Here is a 22,415-nt window from a genome sequence, read left to right as displayed (position 1 = left end):
GGAACATTTTCACTGGGACATGTTTCTGAAGTCAGGATTATGTGTGTTCTCTGAGCTTTATATAGTCACTTCTGTAAAGAGAGGAACAGTCATATGTCGAATGTCTTAAAAGATTTTAACAAGCTCTTCACCAGAAAGTTATTCTGAACAATTACGTTTTCAGTATGGGCCATGAATACATTAATAAAAATGATTGTATTATAATCAAAATACTGGGGCTCACTCAACAAGTCTGATTCATGGCTCTTTGGAAAACACTCTGAAGATAAGGGAGCAGTTACAACTCATCAAACATATATAAATTTAACTATGGGCAAGAGAAAACATTTTTAAATGTAGCTGCATGCCTCTTAAAGACTTGCTACATTTAAGAGGTCAGTGTCCTTCCAAGGCCACCACTACAATTGCAGTTATTCACAAAGAAAAAACACTCAGCCTCTGTATTTCAGTTTCAGATAGCTTGGTGAAATCAAATCCACAGAATGTGTCCAACTTGACTTTTCAGAGCTCAATTTTCAACATTTGCTTTGATATGACATAGTTTTTCTATTGGTAGTTTAGCCCAAATTGAGTTAAAATTTCTTGGTTACCTAAAGAACAAATAAAGAGAGCAGCAACCAGCCCTCTCCCAGTACTGCAGGAAGGGAAGAGCTCTTTGGCTCTCTATATCAACCTGTTGTCTCCCCAGTGCAGGACTATGCAGTGCTGCAGGGTTGTGTTCAGTCTTATCAAGGAAACATCAGTTTATGACACTCCACGGTCTCCAGTTGAAAACTGCTCCACTCCTGGAAAAAACCTCATTTAATGCTTGCTCTAAACTATCTTTTGTTGTATTATACTATCAGCAACATTTATTTGAGCCATTTAGAGTATCCCAGAACAAGACACTGTTGCTCTTTTTTCAAGCCTCATGTTTAAAAAGAATTACCCAAATTTTAAAACAAACAAACAAACAAACAATAACAAAACAACAAAAAATCATCCAGTAATAATAGAGGTGAGTCTCTCATCTTCTGTTGCAATAACAAGGTTAAACAATTTGAGATGTCATCACCGCTCTAAGAGGTATTCCTGCTTACGACAGCTCTGACGCAGGGAAGGGAAACTCCTTTCAGAAGAGTCAGGACATGCCCAGCAGTGGCAGTGCATAATGTTTCCTGTTATCACGGGATCTTTCATTAAATATGAGAGAAAAACAAGGTATGTTATGCTGGAAAAGCCATGTTCCTTGTACTGTAGCCACAGCCCGCGAGGTGGCAGAAGGAAGTGAGTGTCACTGCAGGCTCAGCCAGCTCAGCCTGCACTTCTCTTGATCCCTGGTGTTTTGAATTTTGAAAAGGAAGGCAAAAGAAAAAACCAATTGAAGAACAGAAGCATGCTTAACTCTCATGCACAAACTTTCCTGGAGAAGAGGATAAGCTATTAAGAGGATTGTTTATATACATTAAAGACAGAGAGAAGTGCAGAAAACAAAGTGCATGTTTTTAGCACCCTTTTAGAACTATGTATTTCAAAACGGTAAGACAAATAATAGCAATGGCTAAGAATTATTTTACGGCTCTTAGTGAAGTGATGACTGCCAAGAAGATGCCTTCAGACAGGCCTGTTGCAATATAAATTTGCAACAAAATTATCAAATCAGCTCTCTACTAAGCCCACATGTCCTGTATGTTTATTGACTTGTTTATTGACCAGGTCTATATCCAGTGCTAACTAGTTAAAAAAAACAAAACACTGAGAGCTTGTTCAGCTCTTTGGTCTAACACACTTTGAAATCCTGAAGGAATGCAATACAGTAGTTTATTCAGAAATCAGCAATTAACTTCTCAAGCTCCAAGAAATCTGTGTCCTAATGACGCTTCCTAGGGAATCCCACCACACACCTTACCCAAACAAGACTGCAGCTCTCTCCTCCATAGAGAAGACATGGTGGTAGCATTACTGAGTAGCATTCCCGATAGCCATGTACTTGGGGGATTTGCTTCCTGGTAGAGCCGTGCCTCAGGTAGGAGGGTCCTATATATATTTCTTAAGTTCCTTTGCTGGATTCCCAGCATGTCCTGCATCTGTTGGAAGTATCTGCTGAAGGAAGCTCACGCAAACACCTAGTTTCATCCTATATTGTAAAGGAGGTTTAAATCACAGCTGCAAGATACTGCTCTCCCCATCGTGATAGTTCAGCAATATGGCTTTACTATTAGTTTCTTGGGAAAAGACCACAGAAAACAGAACAATAGTCTGTTTAACTCCCTGTCATGGGTTAGCAATTAGCTAACTCCCCCAATTAGCAAGGGGAGGGAGGCCAACATGAGCTTATCACATCTCAGAGAGCAGAGAACCCCATGAGAGAACTTACGTGTGTCTGCATCCTGTGCAACCCTGTGCATGCCCCAAAGGGAAGGCTATGATAAGAGCTTATGCTGTTGCATCCAACCACAAAGCATAAAGCCTCAGAAAACCAGTTTTACTCAGCCTGTCCCCTCGCCCCTGTATACAATGCTGCTGGGCTGAGATCATGTGTTGCATTTCCTAGATAAAAGTGAGTGAGGTCACCTTAGACTGTCTTTGTAGTAGGTCTTACTTAGACTGCCCATGGACGATGTCCTTTCCTTGCCATGTCTTCTCTGACAAAGTAGGCTTGCTGGCTGCCTGAGATCCCTGTGCTTTGGATTCCTTGGAAGCAGGTCCCACAGCACTCAGTGCTCAGTGGCTCATTCTGCAATGCCAGCCCTGCTTGCACAACCAGCAGGAAGCACTTTAGGAAGGGGTCCCCTCTGCAATGACAGTATTTCTGCTCCATGTTGCCTTCATTAACTTAATTCTCCATAAAGTTCCCTCACCAGCAGGCTGATGCCACCTCCTCAGGAACCTGCGGTGCTTCTTGCAGATCCAGCACAAGTGTGGAGCACCCATCACTGGGAAATGTTCCTGCTCTGGTGCTCTTTGTGTACCAATTTAGGTTCTTCTGCCTTAGGAAACTCTTAGTCCTTTTTAGTGGGGCCAGCTTTGTGCTTTTCTGTCACTACAAAGTTCAGTACACTTATAGCACCACTGTGTAATTAACATTGCTGTCACTTGCTGAAATTCTTCATTTGTTTTTTTTTATGCTGCAGTTTTGAGCTAATGCAGGTATCACCAGCAAAAGGATGACTGTAAAGTCATTTGCACCTGAGAGTTTCTTTGGATGTAGAGCCAGTGCTCTCAGTTATAATAAAACTCTTACCTTAAAAAGTTAAAAAGCAGTTGAGCAGCACAGTTAAGAAATCTGTTTTCCCATGGATTTATAGCTGGATTATCTGGTGTGCAAATACACACAAACAACCCCCCAAAAATTTGCATAGGTGGGATACAATGTCTGTTCCATGTTACTTTGTGGTGTCTGATAGCAAAACTCACAGTGCAGCTCTTAGGACCTGGGGAGGATGCTCTGTGCATGGAAGGCTGCCCCTGCTGATTAACCGCTCTCTCAGATCCTGATTGAAATCAGCCAATGGGTCCAAAATTCCTAGGCGGACAGACTGAATGGCTGTATAAGCCTCTTCTCCATGGGAAAATGCTCCAGAAGAATACATGGTCAGACCAACAGTGCATGTCACTAACTGTGCTCCAAATAAGCCAATTTACCTCAACCAGTTCTGGGTCCTGTTAACAAAATGTAACTACTAATACAGGAGACATGCCAGCAAAGCCAAAGTATCTCTGATGACACAGTGTATGTAACAGAAAGTTTAACACAGAGTCAATGGAAAGAATGTAAAGCTGGGTGAGATCTATCTAAGGCTGAAGCGGAGTGCTGGCATGGTTGGGACCCCTGTACTCAGCTGAGCCTTTCCATTTCTGTGGCAAAAGGACCCCCCTGTGCTTGTAAAGGCTCCCCCTTACAGGAGAGACTGCTGGGGACTGATTGCAGGGTGCTATACTCCTCCTGAAGAGAAATCCCTTAAAAATGCAGTCATCATCTTAATTGCTGCTTCTGTCTGTTGGCAACAGAAAAGAAATGAGAGCTCCTTCTGAGTTAGTAAGCTTGCACAGACTGGGTCAACATACTGCAGAAGCAATGGATGTTGTGCTAGAAATAAATTGGACTCTACAGCTTGAATAGATGCCAAGGAGCAAGTCTGATCTCCAAAACTGCAGCTAGCAGACCATGAAGAGAAATTGGCAGAAAAACACAGTAATCGGCTGTCAAGAACTGCAACACGTCCTGCAGATGAGGAGCTCAGGGCTGAGTACCACATTCTTATACAATGTGCAAGCTGCAAATAACAACTGCACCTCTTTGAAATTCACTTGTGCACCTTCTGGAAAGAATTAAACACAGGCAACAGCACTCAAACCAGTAGAGGTGGGCTGGATTTCTGCCAGTATTTATCATACATAGGACTTGATTTAATAGAGAGTAGAACCAGAGAGGAGGTCAAGTACACCTGTTGTCTGAGCATTTGCCATGCTCCTAATGCTAATGGACCTGTGCATGTCAGTGCCCATGAGCATTATGCAGGATTATCTTTTAGAATGCCTTGCAATCAAACCAAAGTTCAGAAATTCTTAGTCCCACCTTCCTCATAGGTTAAGAAATAATGTTATTCCTACCTGACATTATCTGTCACGATACTGATTCTGTCCTTATCCAGACTAGTGCTGGCTAGGGCTCTGCTGTGACATGAGCCATTGGATTGCTGTGAGCCCCCTTCAAAATCAGTGCCTGAAGGGCAGCACTGGAGATGTTATTGGAGAGCAGCTACCCCAAAGGGGTTGGTGTTTAACTTCTCTAGACTCTGCTATGTCTGTGGTAGAAACTTAGATAGCAGGCTGGAACATGTTTGCTAACACCAGACTTATCCGGTCTGGACTCTGCCCTTTCTTTGAAGAATGGATATTGGATACTTTTTGAGGATTACTCAAATTTGTGCTGGATATCACTGCTGCAGTCCTTCTGTCACAGCACAGTGGAACAGCTGTTTCCCCCTTAGTCTAAGTAACAGGATCTTGAGACCCTTCCTAGAGGCCATCTGACACTTGGTCAGAAGTGCCATCACTAGACTGTGCCAGGGCAAGTAACCTTAATTCTCTAATCTGCTGTCTCTCCTCTCACAAGCAGCGTAAGAGCTGCAGGCACTCAGGAGCAACCAGGCTTCCTACCATGTGATCAAGTTGATTCATCATTTCTGCTCCAGTAAATCCCACCTAAAACTCTTCAGGATGTACTAAGGTTAGATGAGAGACAACATGCAAGTATGCCTGCTGGTTTAATATCTCCTTGCCATCATGCTTTGTCCTAACTGTTAAAAACCAAGTACTTTGGACTGAGAACGTTGTTGGCTGAAGTCACAGGTTTCCACAGCCACAATGCCTTTGCCCAGGGCAGGATGCTGATGCGTCGGGGTCTCTGTGTGTTGTGCAACACATCCCAGAGAAACTGCAGCCACATCTAACATCACGACTGAGATTTAAAAATGTAGCTGTCCCATCATGAGACAACTGAGAGCAGGGCATCCATCAGGATCATAAAAAAGCAGAGGTGCATAGTGAGCCTGCCATGAGCCTGCTAACTGTGTCCTTCACTGTTTTTTCAGCATTGTCATATAATTCTCCACAACAGCCCTGAAGAAGTTCACAGAGACTTGAGCGACTCTTTTCTCTTGCCTGGGCTGTTCTAAGCACAAGGGTGGTTCCTCCCATCTCCTCCTCTTTCCCAAGACAAACATTTCTGGCTTCTTTGAAGGTAGGTGTGGTAAAAAGCCACCTCCAGTGCTGAGACAGCAAAGCCATACGTTCTTTCCCATATCATCACTGTTTGCCCAAGCACCTCGCCCTCCACAGCACCTCTCCGAGCAATGAGAGCCAAAGGCTCTCGAACTGTGTAGAGCACTAAGGTAATTTCCTGACCCAGGGTGAGGTCTAATTGGTGGAGTTATGAGCTGCAGTGCCTGTGAGGAGCATTAGCAAGGCTCTGTGCTGGCAAGGGGCTGCAGGGTTAGAGTGATGAGGAAAAAGGGATTCAAGCTTCAGAACAGCTATTTCAGCCTGAATCCTTCCACTGGTGTGTTCTACATGCACAGCTGCATTTGGGTACTGATGGAGGCTTCCAAGTCAACAGTGGCGTCAGGGCATCCACAGGGACTCGTGAACATCAGGGTTTGCAGTGTTGGTTGTGGAAATTTTGCCTAGCATATGGGAAGGGACATCCAGAGAAAGATCTGGGGAAGACCCTCAGGACTTCAGGGCACCCAATAAAGCAGTCAGGACAGTAAGACCTGGACCCGGTCACTCTGGGGGGCAGGTTGTCCGCAGCACAGTCTTGAGAAGTTGAGAGAAATACAGGTGTACTGTTTATAGGCTGATGGAAACCATTAGAACAGACTGGGAGCTGACTGTATGAAATTTCAAAAATTAGTTGTTAATGGGGAGCCATCCTCGCTGCCAGTCTTTTTCAGTAGTATTAGTCCCACAAGGACCTGTTCTTACAACGTACTATTCAATACTAGTTTAAGCTCTTTGGTTAATCAAACAGAAAAGAAAAAAAAAGGATCCAATCCTGATTTTAAATATCTGTGCAAAAGATTTCTCTCACCAAGGAACTCTTTTCAGTAACAGGGAAAAATATAAAGCAATATATAAAAAATAAAAGCAATAAGCCTGAAATGTTTCCAGGCTTTATTTTGCTTAAAGGTGCACATTTTAAAATAGGGAATAGGTGAAGTGTGCAAAGGCTCATGTTGTGCAGGCAGCCTTTGGTTTGGGCTTTGAACAGATGGAGTTGTTACCATGAATACTAGGACATAGGGGACAGTACCAGGAAAAGCCTGGGACAACTGGTTTGGAGAAGGGTACCCTGGAGATGTGGGAGTAGGAAGGCTCAGGTGCAGGACGTTAAGGGGTGGCAGTCTCAGTTTGGGGATGGAGAGAATGCAGCTTGCAGGTATTTAAGCTGCTCCTGTCTATACAGGCCTTTGTATTCTAACCTGGTCTTCTTGGCCATGGAAGTTTTCCCACTGGGACAAACAGGCATGTCTCCAGCATCAGGCATTTCCACTTCACTTCTTTATAACTTTTTAGCCAGGTCGCAAGACCAGAGTTTTTCAAATTAGCTTCACAGACCAGTAGTCAGATTAAAATGAGTCTTTTTTTTTTTTTTTTTTTTTAATCAGGTAGTTTAAATGAGAGTTTTACATTTTTCTAGACTAGGAAATACTAATGTTCAAAGTCTGTACCTAATATTACCTCACAACCAGCTCTTGGGACTCTTCTTTAAGTGCCATTCTGTCTTGCCTGATTAGAGATGTGCACTGAGTGTTTTCACAGAAGCATTAATTCATCCTCCTTGGTTTTCTCCCACAGTTTCCAAGCAAAAGCCAGGCTAAAGGACAGAGTGAAAAAACAGCCCTCTGCCTGTGCTGCTCAGACACCAGCCATATAGCAGGAAAAGGGTTTTCCATTCCTCCATCCCATGGCAGTCTGTCCTAAGAGTAAACCTACGAGCATCTACTGAGACATGACTTCGTGTATTCACAGTAATTCAGCTGCTGAAGTTCAGGCAATTAGCACAGACATCCTGTCTTGCTGCCCCATAAGTAAAGTCTTTTACCTCTACATAGCTGCCATCTTTTGGCATTGCTGGCTCCTTCCAGGAATGTGTTTTCTGTTCTGCTCTGCATCCCATAGCACATTCCTCTGGTGCAGCAGTCTGCAATCTTTTGCATGAATGGTGGTGGCCTGGTGCAAACCAAATCATTCTCCTGATTTCTCTTGCCAGGTCCTGTTTATCCACCAGTGCTTGTTAGCTAGACCGTACTATGTTCCAAGTGCTGTCAGCAGCTGGCAGGAAACACTGGCAATCAGAGCAATCCCCACAGCTCAGTTTGCAGCAGGCTCTTTGGATTCCTGCTTTTAAGTCATGCAGTGACTCCAGAGTGAGTGTAACAGGGCATCTGAAAAGGAGAAAGTTGAAATCCAGCAGATGTTTGTCACTGGTCTCCTCCTGAAGCAGCACACTGCTGGGACTGAGCCAGCACTGCTAACCTGGAAAAACCAGCAGTGCGTGTGTGGCACTTTCGGATGTCCAAGGCTGCTTCCCTTCCATGGAGAATATCCTACAGCTGCAGAGCCCTTTCCTGTGTACTCTCTGTGCTGATTCTCTGATGTGTAATTCTGAGATGCACCTCTGCCCTTTTGCTTCCTTATCCAGCAAGATTTTACATGCTATTTGGAAAACATGAAGAGCTTCCCACCCTGCCCTTACCAGTTCTAGAATGGCAATGAAATCTGCACGTGGATGACCGAAAAACAGATAGAGAGGCTGGCTCTGGATGAGAAGTAATTGCCCCTTCCACAAGGTACAATAAGCAGTTACTGAAATATTTCTAGTACAAGGCTGGAGTATTGCAGATGGGCTGAAGAAGGAAGCAGAGATAATGAACACTGTGAGCCACCTCAACGCAGAGGCATCTCTGTGATGTGCAGCCACTCGGAAGCATAGGTTGAGGGATGCATTCGTCTCCTTGAGGGTAGAGGCCAGTTGTCAGCAATGTTGGCATGTTCGGGAGAGGTTTTAATCACAATTGCAGCAGGTTTTAACATCCACATGATACAGTGTGTGGATTTTCTTTATGCCTCATACGTGTATTTATGTTGGTGGAGAGGAGGGAAACCTTGGTATTCTGAATGAATTAAAAATGTAGAGATATATTTGTTTTCATGATAAGGCAAGGACTTGAACACGTACGAGATTCAAAAGCATGAATGGAGGGCACATGCAAAAAAAAGGAATGATTAATCAGAGTGCATTTAAAAATAGTAATTGTATGTAATGCTGAGCAAAGCTAAAATCTATTTTAAACTGTTTATACAGAACGGAAGCATATGTTCTCAAGGTCTCCAGTTTGTCTATGTGGGTTGGTCAAAAAAGTTGTGACATGCTGAGAAAGGCATTTGTGCCTTGTTGTTTTTAGCAAAACTCACTTCCAACAAAATGGATTTAAAAGAGGAGAGACTGCAAAATACCTAAAGGTCACAAGGCAGTCTTGCCCCATTCTCTCCAGGAGGTGCATATGCCTTGAAACCTTTGAGGAACTGCATCTCCATGCTTCTGACTGCCTCCATCTGTCATTCTTCATGAACCTTTTCCTCAAGCCCTCAGATTGCTGTCTCTCAGAGAAGGTGGGCAGGTCCTTATTGCATCTTCCCTTGTACATGTTTTTGCCCTTCCAGTGGAGAGGAATGCTCACTGAAGCAGCTCTGTCCATTCTTGCTGGAAAGGGTCAGGAGCTATGGGAAGAAAAAAAAACAAACCACCAAACCCAGAGAAAGGACAATTAGCTGCAGTCTCTGTGCCACCAAAATCTACCATTGACTTTGGGACACTTCCTTGGGTTTGTCCTAATTTAAGGTTTGGTGGCAGAAATATTTCTGCAGGCTGCCTTGTTGCACAAGAGCCTAAGCCCATGGTAGAGGTGAGGTAGAAGTGAGAGTTATATCAACTTCTGGAAAAGGTTTACAAATGTGTAGCCACATGGTACACTGCCAGCTCGCTGGGGGTGTGGAAGAAGGGGGCACTGTCCTGCTATGAAGGACAATGTCCCTCTTGTTTATGTGCTTCTGGAGTCTACTGAAGGGACCAGGATTACAGTGAGGAGCACAGGGAGGCTGGCAATGTGCTGGACATCACCAGAGGTTGTCCTTGTTCTGGAGGATGCCATCTATCAGGTGTCCCTGAAACAAAGAAGCTGTTCAGAAAGGCAGCAGGCAAACCAGGAAAAGATGCTGCATTGCTGCTAGTGGGGCTGGTTCTTTAAAGCTAACATGGAATTGGAAGGGTACCACAAGCCTGAGGTGCCCTGCCAAAAGAGCTGCATTGCTGTGCCAGCTTCTTTCCAAACGAGAACTTAGTCTTTGGCTTTCCTTCTCACTTTGTTCACTCTTCTTTTTTTCTTACCTTTGCTTTCCATTTTTAAACCTTGTGGATCAGCATACTGTGCACTGCAGAACACCTCGTTCTACAGTAGCATGCAGAAGGAGGCATACCATCACGTGCCTTAAAATATTTATTTCTGCAGTATGTATGTATTGTGACTTGGTATCACCTCAGGCCAGTGCAGTGCTAAGAATCTATTGAATCTGTGAGCCAAATATGTGGTTTAAGATCTCACTCCTTTTTTGTATTTGCCACAACAGCAATACTGTTCAAGCCCATGAGGTGCCCACACCCCAGCTCTGGAAAAGCAGCACACAGCAATTGGGGTCAACAGAGGGACAGGAGTTAATGCTGTGTCAGGGAGGCGTGAACTGGATGTATGAAAGCCGGAGCTGTGGCTGTGCAAAATGCCTTTACAGGGAAAAGAATGGTATGCTAACACATGGGGGAGGGAGGAGGTGAAAGTCCACAAGGCAGAGAAAGGGTAAATGAGCAAAACACTACCTTGTGAGGCCCCCAAGTTGGATAGGTACTGCTGCATGATGTTTTCTATCAAACAGCCCTAACTACCAGGATTCCAGCCTGGCTAGGTTCTGCCTGCACCCATGTCACCCCACCCCTGATATTCAGCAATGCTGACTCTGATCCACCATTCCATCAGCCTTGAATATTCTTTCAAAGGTTATTGGGTTCAAAGCCCATCTCTTCTGTGTTTGTGTCAACATTGGTCTGGATCCACAAAATCTAGCGAGATGATCGCTGTCACTTGCAGGCCCAGGGCATCTCCCTCCGTTTCCTTCACTTCTTTAGACATGACAAAGGGTCATGGTGGGGCACCAGATAAAACCCCTCAATAGGCAGGCACACAGTACCAGCATGTTCCTCCCTGCAAGCAAGTGGCCAAGGGCTGCCTTTGGCCACATGCCAACATTTAGCCAGCTGAGATGATGTTTGATGTGACATGGTCAATAGTGAGCACAGGAGCAAATGAACAGGAAAAATACACCACAGTAAGTGCAGCAGGGAATGGCAGTGGGAGGACCTGGCAGATGCACAGGGGCTGATTCAGAAGGGAGATGCAGCCCCACCTATGCTGTTGTGAGTAAACTTGTCCTACACCTCACAACTGCTTTCAAAATGTGTTTAGTAACTCATGTCAAAATGCCACCTGGTTCCCAGCAGGGAACTGTGGTGGGGACACCAGTCACACCACGGTGAGACAGCTCAAACTGACCTGCAACAAAATCCAAGTGTCAACAAGTAGCTGTTGAGCAGAACAGGTATTTTGACTTAATGGCAGAAATTACACCTCTTTGCGGGCACAGAAAATGATGATGGGGCTGGAATCCAAGAGGATGAGAAATAAGCATGAGAATAACAATCAATCATGACTGTTTAAAAAAAAAAAAACAAGCAATAAACTAAGAAACAATTCTGCCTCTCAGCATTGCTCCTTCCAGTTTCCTTTGCTGCTTCCCTCCTCAGTAGATTGTAATTTTGGGGTTTATTTGATCACATTGTTCACCACATTCAAGCTTGGGCTTAAACTGAAGTCTTGTTTCTCATCAATTGCCTCATCATGAGAAGATAATTTTTTTTTTTTAAATTTGGACTATTTTTAGGGGCTACATAAGAGCTGAAATACCTTATCCATATCCCCAAGGAGCTGTGTTTTCTATGCATACAATGCTGCTAAAGATTTCAGTGAACTGCAATCACGGAAACATTTTTGTTAGGCTTGGCTTGGGGTAATAAACACCTTGCATTTGGTCTACCATTAACCACCGAGAGATGTTCTTGTTTTTCACTCTCCTTTAATGCAGAGTACTTGGTAAGGGTTTGGGAGATGTTTTTAAATTAGAAAACAGCAATTAAACAAGAAGCACACAGAAAAGCGCTGCGGTATATTAGTAATTTTAAGATGCAACATTTCAGTCTAAAGCTTGCATTTATTTTACATTTTAACTTCTATTTATACTTTTGTTCATACACTCTGGCTTGTTTCACCTCATGTGGGAGCAACACAAAGGAGAGGAAGTCCACAAGCCAGATAAACTGCAATTATCACAGGTTCATTTTGTCAGAGCTATGCAAAGTATCCAGTGCACAGGCCCGCCTTGCCTCTCTAACAGCTCACCACATCTACCCCATGTCTGTCTGCTAACCTGCTCATGTGCATGGAGATATTCCCTTTGGTGAGACAAATAACTTTCATTAAGTGAATCAATTTTGAAAAATTATCTACAGTGAATGGGAAGTTTTCCTTATTATCTTCATAGTAGAAATCTCAGCTATGGGCATTTACATTCTTCTTTCACCGTGGGTTTTTTTTTCCTAGCAGTCTCTTTGGAATGATCTAAATTGCAAAGCTGTGATTTGAGCAATACAGGGATCAATGCTGTGACCAGAATCTACAGCACAAAGGGATAGAAGACAGAGCAGAGAGAGAAACAGCTGCAGTCCCTGTCATGAAAGACCTATCCCTTGTTCTCCTAAAACCAGAAAAAGGTTCCAAGACCAGCCAGAGCTCAGCATGTACTTGGGAGATCCACTTTATTTGAAATTCTTGTCCAGCCAGATGTATAGCAATGCCATAGTATGGGAACATGACCCTTGAAAAACCCTCTCCAGTTCCACATATGAGGCCAGCAGTCCTCAAAAATAGCATCAGCCAGGACAGAAGCCACTTTTTCACTCATCAATCTCCTCCCTGATGAAAGCAAAACTTCATTCTGAAAGCCACCTGCTTACAAGCACAAGACACAAAATGCCTTCCTCGCCACACCACCCCACAAGCACATATGCACTTTGAATGTTTTTTTTATAGTTGCCTATTTCCATAAAGTTCAGAACCTACTGACAAGATCATTTTAATACAGCGTGGATTGCACTGTCCTGGTATAAGCATTCTCAGTGCTATCAGTTTAATGTGGAAAAGATAGTTTCAAACAGGAATGTTAGGAAGATTTTTATTTTTTAAGGAGAATGCTAGGAAATGAATTTTTTATCTTAGATGCTGCGACATCTAGATCAACCTGCAGTGACTTAAATGTCAGAAATCTGCTATACAGCTCCCTCATAACTGCCATCATGCTCTAGGCAAGACTCATGGTCACAGCCTAAAACCTTCACTGTACTTCTTTAGGGATTTTTTTGTTGTTGCATTTTCCTCTCACGATCAGAACATTACAATCATTCAGCCTAAGCTCTGCAAAACATCAAGCCAACATCTCATAGTTTCTCTGGTAGGCATATTACGCTTGCTGTTTTGCCCCAGACACAGAACTGTTCAAGATGCCAGGTTTTCAATCTACAACAATTACTCAGTGAGTGGCAGAACATCATCTCTAAGCAGAGATGCTGCCTGTTATTTCTCCTTTTCCTAACAGGTGTATAACGTGAGAAGGCACAAACATTCTGCCTTCCTTTGGCTGAATCCTATGAAGATGACCATAGAAAATAAAGAGCTCCTTTACGCTTCCTTACAGGGCCTGCCTACATCTATAATCATGCAAGCCAGCACCTTTCAAATCACATATGCAGCGGATACAGCCTGTAAACTTCCTCTGCAATCCTTGCTAAATGTGTCCAAACCAGATCTAGTGCACTTTAAACTTGAATAAAATTCTGCTTCTCATCCCAGGCCATCTCCTTCTACTTTAAACTCACTTAACCCTTCAAGCCTACACATGGGCCTTCTGTGTGAACTGCAGCCGGACCAGGATCTCATCCTCTCCGCCATCCCCGCCTGGCCTCCTCTCCAGCGCCTTCCCGACAGCCACTCCTGAGCCACTGATCTGGATCCCAGGGAGCAGGAGCAGCACTATTTTTAGGCCGCGCCTGTACGCTAAGCACAGAGGAATGTGGCTGGGAGTGGGCCCGCCGGGCAGCGGCCACGGCCCGAGGGCAGCGCTGCCGCATCCCGCGGCCGCTGCGGCACCGCGAGCCGGGGCTCGGCAGGTAAAGCGAGCCGGGGCTCCACCAGGGCTGCGCTCCCGGGAACCGGGCGGGGCAAGGCTCCCTGTCCTGGCTGATCCCGGTGCGCCCCAGGACCGGACCCCGCCCAGGGCGGAACTCCGGCGCGCCCCTACCCGCAGCCAGTGCAGCAGGGTCCCGAGGGTACCAAAGCCAGGCTTGGCAGCCCCAGCCACCCAGTCCGGCTGTTCGCGGTGGAACCGCACAGGACCCTCCGCCGCCGGGACCCGAACCCGTGCCCCCGCAAGCGCCGCGACCTCCCGGCCCCGCGGCCGGCGGGTCCCTGTGCCCCCCCCACGCCGGCGTTATGTAACTGCCGCGCGCCGCCATTGGCCAGCGCCGTCCGGGCGCGCGGGCGGGTCCGGCGCGCGCGCAGTGCCGGTCCCGGGTCCCTCCTCCTGCTCCTCGTTCTCCTCCCGAGCAGCGGCGGCGGCGGCAGGGCCGCGCGGAGCCTCCACAGCGCTCGGCAGGGCCGCCCAGCCCGCATCCCGCACGGGTGAGCAGCGCCGGGGAAGCGGAGGGGGGAGAGGGGAGAGGGGCGGGGCGGGGGAGAGGAGCAGGCCCGGCCCGGCCCGGCCCGGCAGCGAGGCGCGCTCCGCTCGCGGACCGCCGCTCCCTGGCTGCGGCCTCTGTACGTCCGTCTTTCCGTGGTCACTTCCCTCCCGCGGGGCACGTGGTGGGGCTGCAGCTGCCCCTGCCCCGCCGGGCCCGCCCGAGGGCCGCAGCCCCCGCCCCCGGTCCCTGCGCACTGCAGGCCGAGGCCGGGCCCGGGCCGGGGCGTCCCTCGCGGAGCGGCCGCCCGAGCCCTTCGGCCCCGGCCCGGGAGGCCGCGGTACCTGTGTGTTTCTGCCGTGCGTTTTTGGAAGTGACAGCGGAAGCAGCTGTTGGTGTCCAGTTTTAGGACTTGAAACTCCGCTTGGGTTCTGGTTACTTACGAGGAAATGACCCCGTGTGAGGCATGGCTGTGCTGCGGATTTCAGCCTCGCTTCCCGACAGTGCCCGTGCTGTTCCCGCTGTTATGATTTGGCAGCAAAAACTCCTGTTACGGTTTGGCAATAGATTTTTTCCGTGTGTTCGGTTTCCTACGTGCTCGCGCGTTCTTTATTTGGAGACAGCAGGCTGGTCTGCTGGACTCTCTGAGGGTGTGCCTGATAGGGAAAACAACACTTAGCTGCGTTGTGCAATTGAAATTACTGATTTGGCCTTGTAGAGGAACTTATCGTTCTTTTAAAAGAGCTTTGGGATTATTTTTTTGTCAGTTTCTTAGAATAATAATAGTCTAAGTCTTCGTTTTCTGTGTTTCAGAAAAACTCTGTGTATGTAACTTGCAGTGTTTAGACTTGAGAATTTTTGGTGTCGGGCATTGTATGGTGGTTGATATTTTTGAGCAAATGTTTGTGGTCATGTTTTCTTGTCTGTGACTTAACTAAAACCAGCAGTTGCCAAGTACATGAAAGCTCAGTGTGGTTGGCTGTTGTAATGTAGTACTTATTGAGGTACTAAAATACAAAGTAATATGCAAACACTTTGTGAAAAGAATTCTTTTTTGTTACATCTGAGTCTTTTATGTCAGGAATCCTCTGACTTCTAGACAATTGCTGTAATGCTGGTAAAATAGAAGTGAAATAAAACCTACTGTTCCTTCTAGTGTATGCAAAGTCATTGGTAATATATCTTCTTCGGTTTTTTTTAATTTTAAGTGGGAATCCAGTGTTGTGGTTGAGCCATGCTGTATATAAACAGTGTGAGGCCCTGGCTGGGGTGTTCTGGAGCAGTTGTAATATCCATTGAAACATTGACTGGCACTTTTAGTCTTACTAACATTCAGTGTTGTATCTTATGGAAACTGTTGAACGGCACATGTATTTCTATCTGCTTGTTAATGGAATTTGTGTTGTGTTCAATTTTATTAGCTGAATTCTCTTTTAGAGAAACTGGTGGGGGAAGAGGAGGGAACACTGAAGATCTAGTGTAGTTCTTCTGCAGAGGGTTACATGGCGGTGGTTGATGCCATGGAAGAACCAGGCTGTGGCCTGAGAGGTGCTTCTCAATCCAGAAGAGCTGTTCTGGGTCTCAGGGCTGTTGTTTTGCTCGCACATTAGGCACATACCCAAAAATTCCCGCAACACTAGTGAATTTTCACATGTTGTTGACATGTTTCATAGAAACTTCGTTTTCATAACCGTTTTTAAGGGCTTTTCACACGTATTTACCAGAGGTCAGTCACTGTTTGGATAGGCCTTTCTCTCACAGTGGGAGGCCACCTGTCCTGATGAGAATGATCGCATGACAGGCCTGGTGTAGCCGTGCAGTGTGTCTGTCCCACAAGTACCACACTTGGGGCAAGTGCCTAGCTTACCCAGAGGGGCGGTGACCAAGCTGCCCTCCTGGGAACACGAGACTTTACAAGTTGTCCTGAGAACAATGGCCTTCACTGGCTGTCCTGTGCTTGGGCAGTCAGTGTTGTGCTTCTGAGAGAGCTGCACGACTGAACCGTGTGTGGGCCATGAGGGACTGAGAGAGGGACAATAGCAGAAATTGGGCTGCGGGGTTATGTAACCACACACTGAATCCCACTCTGTTGGTGTGCCCAAATCCTGTCTGGCGTCTGCTCTGGGGGTGGGGTGCAGACTGACTTGGGTGTCCTGGTGGACAGGTGGAGTGCACTGCTGTGAAATGCAATGTCTTGACACTCCCTGAATTGTGACATGCTTGTCTCATTTTGTCTTCCGGTGGACCTTGGAATGGCATATAGCAGTAGCATTTGCTTCCTTTGTGCTCCTGTGTTATATGGAGTATGGCTTCTGATGAGGGCAGTCTTTTTTCTTTTCAAGATCATATGCACATAAATGTGGCTGAAATAAAAATACAATAGCCACCTGTAAAAATCACCTTCAATAAACAGGGGTGACCTGTTGTTTTTGGTGTTCCCAACTCCAAAGTAGCTCACAAGCACCTACAACAGAAGACAATAATACACCTTGGGTAATACTTTGATTTGCCTTTCTTGAAACTTGTTTCAAGTTCCAGAGATACAGGTTGAGTCTTAAGCTTTAATTTAAAAAAAAAGCCCAAACAACAAAACCCCTGAATTTTTCGGTATCTTTTGAAATAGAGAATAAGTTTCTATTAACTGTAAAGGAAACTTTTATTTATTCTGACTATTAAAAACACTTTTCAAAAGTAGAGCTTGAATTTTAGTAGAGGAAAACCCCTTAGAATGGCCTAATAATTCTGGTGTGTATTTTAAGAATGATACTGAACCCAGAGGCTTTACATAGCAAAGAGCTTGAACAGATGTCTGTTGCGTTTGAGTTATGGGAGTTGTAGGCTTTGTGGACAGAGACTGCATTGTGCTCATGGTTACAGCTCCTCAGTCAGATAGCAGCAGTTGTTTCTCATGTTTGTAGACTAAATGTCTTCTTTTTGTTTATAGATATGGCTCGTGGACAGCAGAAGATTCAGTCGCAGCAGAAAAATGCCAAAAAGCAAGCTGAGCAAAAAAAGAAACAAGGACATGATCAGAAGGCTGCAGCCAAGGCTGCCTTGATATATACCTGCACTGTCTGTAGGGTAAGAGAAACTGAAGTCGAAATAGTAGTGTAGGGAGAGAGCTGTCTTCCTGACTAGAACAGGATTTTAGAAGATTTTATAGTGGAAACTAAAATACTTAAGTGGTTTTCTAGCTTGTTCCTATAAGAAGCATTTGCATCTGTTATGTGACTTGCTTACAGATTACTCAGCTGTACTGGCAACTGAGATAGAAAATCTGAGAGGTCATGTACAGGTCTGGTTTGGGTAGTTATTTTGCCTCTTGTATTATAGTGGTCTGCATGTGCTGTTAGTATGAGATAGAAAATGTAAAAAGTGTGCAGTCGATTCCTGTTTAGTCTCCACATGGAAACATATTTTCTTTGTTGATGGAATTGGTGGGTCTTGGAATCAGTGGTTATTGATGTTGCTGTAGAGAGGAAAAGCAGTGGTGCCGAAAGGTCTAATGTAAGCTTGAGTCACAGTAACTTTTGCTAGAACAACTTAAAAGAAAACAGAAATGTGAGTACTAATCAGATTGTACTTTTCTTTCTGGCTGGTTGTCCTGAAAGCTTCTCTTGGAACTGAAGGATAAACTTGCTGTTTTCACTTCAGTGGTCAGTCCTAGAATAGATCTGCCACTTTAAATGTCTTAAATAAGATTGCAAATTAGGGGTTGCTTACTTGTAACCAGTCCTCCTGTTGTGAAATCAGGCTGTAGTATCAATCACTTTGGGCAGTTGATGCCTGCAAATGTGTCATAGCAAAGGTCTGAGGTAGGTTGTGCCAAGTAGAGAATCAGTTCATGCCATATAACTTCTTGACCTATTGGTAAACTAAAGAAATAGCTTTCATAAAGATTTGATTTTGAACAGGATAAATGTTTATCTTTAAGATGTTGAAAAAGAAAATGATGAGGAGGTAGGTTTTCCACCAAACCAGCCTGTGAAGTAAGATGTGCAAGGAGATACCTAGCTGGAATAGCACCATTGATGGACATGCCAAAACAAGCGTGATAGTAGTGCTTAAAAGCACCTCTGGAAATAGGTGGTTAAATACTCCATCTTACCCTGCAGCTAAATTAGTGGTGTTTCTGTCACTAGAGCAGTGTCGTCAAGGAGGCAGTTGGCTTCCAGGGAAAGAAAATAAAATACAGCAGGGATTAGGTTTTGTGGTATTATTTAACTCTTGTACTGTGCATAAAGTTTAATGTCTCTCTTTAATCAGACTCAAATGCCGGATCCCAAGACCTTCAAACAGCACTTTGAAAGCAAGCATCCTAAGACTCCACTTCCTCCAGAACTGGCTGATGTTCAGGCATAAAATTGTCTACAGGTCATTACCTTAACTTTTTAATTGATTGTCTGAGAAAGGTGTATTATAAATTGGGTTTTTTACCACCAAAAACTGGGACTTAAAACTTGCTTCCGTTCTTTTAATATGAAGACTACTGTAGGTTAAAGTTATACCCCTGAAGTGTTAAAAGTAAAAGAAAGAAGCAAGCTAGTTCTTACATGGGTGAAATGGCTGTGGTATTTCACTGTGCCCGGAGGTTGTTTTAAAAGGGATTAATGTTATTTCAAATGGTCATTCTTAGTGTTGTAGAAATACTTTATTATTTAGTTCTTGCTTTGAAGTGTTAGCTTTGCTTTGAACAAAATACATAAGTACAATCTGTCTGTTGCTACAAAACGTAATGGGAACAGTCATTTAGTATATTTCCAACAACTGAGCCTTCTTGTTCCTGAAGCTATGCAAGTGAATGCAGAAAAATCTGAATTTCTTTGTTAACTGTAGAAGAGATTTCTCAGTAGCCAGTTGTTAGGCACTGAAAGTGGTTATAATAAAAGGCTGAAATGAGGTAAAAAGCAGTAGTATGGTATTTCATTCATGCAAACGTAACCAGCATTGTGTAATGGTTCAGCTTAACCAAGTTGTTCTTGTTTTTTATAGGTGAAGTCATGACACCTATTGACTCTTCTACTGTCAGACCTTACATAACAAACCTGCAGCTGCTTTTCTAAAACTGTTGATCAGCAAAAATGAAGGGGCTACAGAAACATTCATATTTTTATGCTGTTCCCTCTTGGGCTTCATGCAAAGACAATTCTGTGTAAATGTACAGTTGTGCCCTATTTGGAAATCCTAAAAAATCAGTCCATACTTGTTATAAAAAATTTTTTACAATTGTAATTATATTGATGTTCATATTGTGTAAAATAACTCACTTAATAAAGTAGTACTTTGATTTTACAATATCACAGATTAACTCCTTGTAGAAATTCTGTTTCACCTTCCTGCATTATCTGCCTTATAAAATAATGAATAAGACAAAAGTGGAATTTTCCCCATCCTGCCAAAACATGAGCAGTATCATTCCACTGCAAGTAATGTACATTACAGTAAATTAATCTTAAACTGGAGAGGGAAGCTGCTCAGACTTACTGTCCAGTGTGCTGCCTGCTTGAGCCCAGCCACTAGTGGTCAAGCTGATGGCTCAAAGTGCAACACACCCCTGAGCAACGGCATGAGAATCATGAGACTTCCTCCTACGTTTTTGTCCTATGTACTGGAGTCTTAAGTACTGCAAGCCATTTTGAATGGGATTCCTTTACTGTGAGGGATCATGTTCCTTGAAGTCATGCACTGGAGGAACTCTGGTTATGCTTGTTATCCTTTCTATTTAGGTAGATGGCTGAGGAAGCTTGAGAGGTGGCAGGATTGAAATGCTGGCTTGAAAAATGCTTGCCAAATACTAGGTTAAAGCAACTCTCCTCTTAGTTGAAAACTGGATTTGAAAATATTTTTAATGATATTTTGAGCAGTCAGCCACACTTGTTCCCCCTCAAATGTGTCTGGTTATTTCTCTCTTGAAGGAATATGTAAAATAGCCAGCTATTAATAACCTTCCTTCACAACCAGCTTAAAATAAGCCTGTTGGAAAAGAGCCAAAGTAACTAAAATAATATGGCTACTTAAAGAAATCCGATGTGATTAAAGTCGCATTGACAAGAAAAAGCTGGATAATAACTCTGGCCAAGAACATTTGAGCAGATAAACATAATTACCCCTAAAGTGTTCTGGGCTGTGTTCTAATCCCAGATGTACAGCACAAAAGTAGTGGAGAAACATCTGAATTGTGCTAGAAGGTCTACCATACAAAATCTCATCTTTGGAATTTTGGAGAGGACTTACTTAAGAGCTTTAGTTTTGACCCTGCAGTAAGAAGCAGTACTAGAATTGCTGTGATTTTCAGAGTTTACAATGGATGTAAAAATTCTGGCAGTCCAAGTAACCCTTGCTGTGCAGCAGGACTATACATCTGACCTTCAAATGGCTTCCTAAAATCTAGGACCATAGTCTCAAAGACTCATTCACTTAAAAGAATGCACTTGGTATTTTATTATATAAAGTCAAAACCTTTGTCTTCGTCCACTCATTTGCTCTTTATTGAACTACTTCTGTGAGACTAGCTTCCTGTCCTCTTTGCTGTGACAGTATCTCTGTAAATACTTACTTTGGCATAAAATTTCTCTGTATTATAGTCACTCTGGGATAACCTGTATACCACTTAACTTTTATAGATAATGTTATTCTCCTCAGCATAATCCACTACTGCACTTGTACACCTGACATCAGAATGTAACGATCCATTTATTTTTCTTTAATGTTATCAATACATACATCCTGACAAACTGGCTCCACCAGGCAAGAAATCTGCTTTCAACCTTTGTGCTGTATGGGGGAGAGATACTTCAATGTTCTAATGCTGTAGTTTGTCTAAAAATGCTGAGTAGAAATGGAAAAGATGTTTCTTGCGCTGATTGGTATTTGATAATCTGGTTTTACTCTGCAAAATGTTTGGGGATGTATCCCTAAAACTTGGGCCTGAGGTGAAGTAAATGTTCTATTCCTTCAATTCAGATTGTGTAGCATTAAATAAAAGACTTGTTTCATAAACAATCTCTGTTAATGAGCACTGAAGAGCTGGAAAGCTGCATCATTAGTGGGATGGTTACATTTAGTTAGAATTGTATTTTCAGAACTCTTAGGATGCTCAAATTGAAAATACCCTATGAAATGATGGGGTTTATGTGTCGGAAGACAAGGATGATCCTCAGTTCGATAAGATCCCCAGCTACAATAACTGCCATCTCAATTATAGAAGTAAATGAAAGCTCTGACTGAATTGTTATAAAGGCTGTACTAAATGTGGCAGTAGTCCTCAGAACACCTGCAATACTTGTTGTACCTAAAAGATCAGAGGAAAGACTAGTTCTCCATCATCTCTTCCTGATCTGAAAGATAGCACACTCTGGTACCTGGCTAAAGACACAGTTGTGCATTGTAATGTGTCTGTTTAAAGAGAATTAAAAATGTAAAACGTAAAATGTCCTATTTCCTACCTGCTTTTAAAATCAAGTATTGCTGCACCTAGAAAATTAATTTCCTGGCTGTGGACAGCCATGTAACTTGAAGCTAACCATGCAAGAAAGAAAAGTAGACAAGGAAAGTTTCCTGTATTCCCTTGAGAAAGATTCTTTTTTGTTGAAGGTCAGCATTCAGGTAAAGGATGACAGTATGGACATCAGCTGGCATGGATATTTGTGGAGCAACTTTAAGAGGGATTTTGGATTTTCAGAAACCCACATCTGAGAATCTCTGAACAGCACCTGAAATCGCATTTTAAACGAGGTTTAAAATATTCTGAAAAAAAGTCTCACAATAGAGAGTAAAAAGTTAGCAGGTGTGATTATGATGAGGCCATCTTGGGGACTACTGAGTAATCAAGAGTTTTGCAATTTTTGTTACTCAGAATTACTTAGGCTTATTTCTGTACCTCTGCTCTACTTATCTAAGAGCCTCTGGTTTCTTGCTATCAACAAGGTGTGTGAAAAATCCAAGACAGAAGTTGAAGACAGTTGCTGTGTACCTTAGGGAAATAGTTTATGCAGTGCTCTTGAAACATCCCTGGAGACATCCCTTTTGGTTATTT

At 43.8% G+C, this 22,415-nt stretch overlaps 1 protein-coding gene and 1 long non-coding RNA gene across 2 annotated transcripts; one reads left to right on the top strand and one right to left on the bottom strand.

Annotated features, from left to right (window-relative positions):
* Positions 1-7,643: 7,643 nt before the first annotated feature.
* Positions 7,644-14,167, bottom strand: LOC121668250. The gene is made up of 2 exons (XR_006017327.1): positions 14,005-14,167; positions 7,644-9,267 (listed from the first exon to the last, which is right to left on the bottom strand). It is a non-coding gene; the product is annotated as an uncharacterized LOC121668250 (long non-coding RNA).
* Positions 14,168-14,252: 85 nt separating this feature from the next.
* Positions 14,253-19,677, top strand: ZNF706 (zinc finger protein 706). Its single transcript, XM_042035826.1, has 4 exons — positions 14,253-14,384; positions 17,325-17,461; positions 18,647-18,754; positions 19,373-19,677. The coding sequence occupies exons 2-3, from the start codon at positions 17,327-17,329 to the stop codon at positions 18,740-18,742; spliced, it is 231 nt and encodes a 76-aa protein (XP_041891760.1). The 5' UTR covers positions 14,253-14,384; positions 17,325-17,326; the 3' UTR covers positions 18,743-18,754; positions 19,373-19,677.
* Positions 19,678-22,415: the final 2,738 nt, after the last annotated feature.

Source organism: Corvus kubaryi, unplaced genomic scaffold (assembly GCF_017639235.1).
Source record: "Corvus kubaryi isolate FWS band 111438036 unplaced genomic scaffold, C.kubaryi_AGA036_p1.0 37385, whole genome shotgun sequence".
NCBI lineage: Eukaryota > Metazoa > Chordata > Aves > Passeriformes > Corvidae > Corvus > Corvus kubaryi.
The sequence above is the reverse complement of the archived record's forward strand: the minus strand, read 5'-3'. Positions and strand labels throughout refer to the sequence as shown.

Coding starts and splice junctions, on each gene's coding strand:
- ZNF706 (XM_042035826.1), top strand. CDS start 17,327: ATGGCTCGTGGACAGCAGAAGATTCAGTCGCAGCAGAAAAATGCCAAA. Junction 17,462..18,646: donor ATACCTGCACTGTCTGTAGG/GTAAGAGAAACT, acceptor CTCTTTAATCAG/ACTCAAATGCCGGATCCCAA.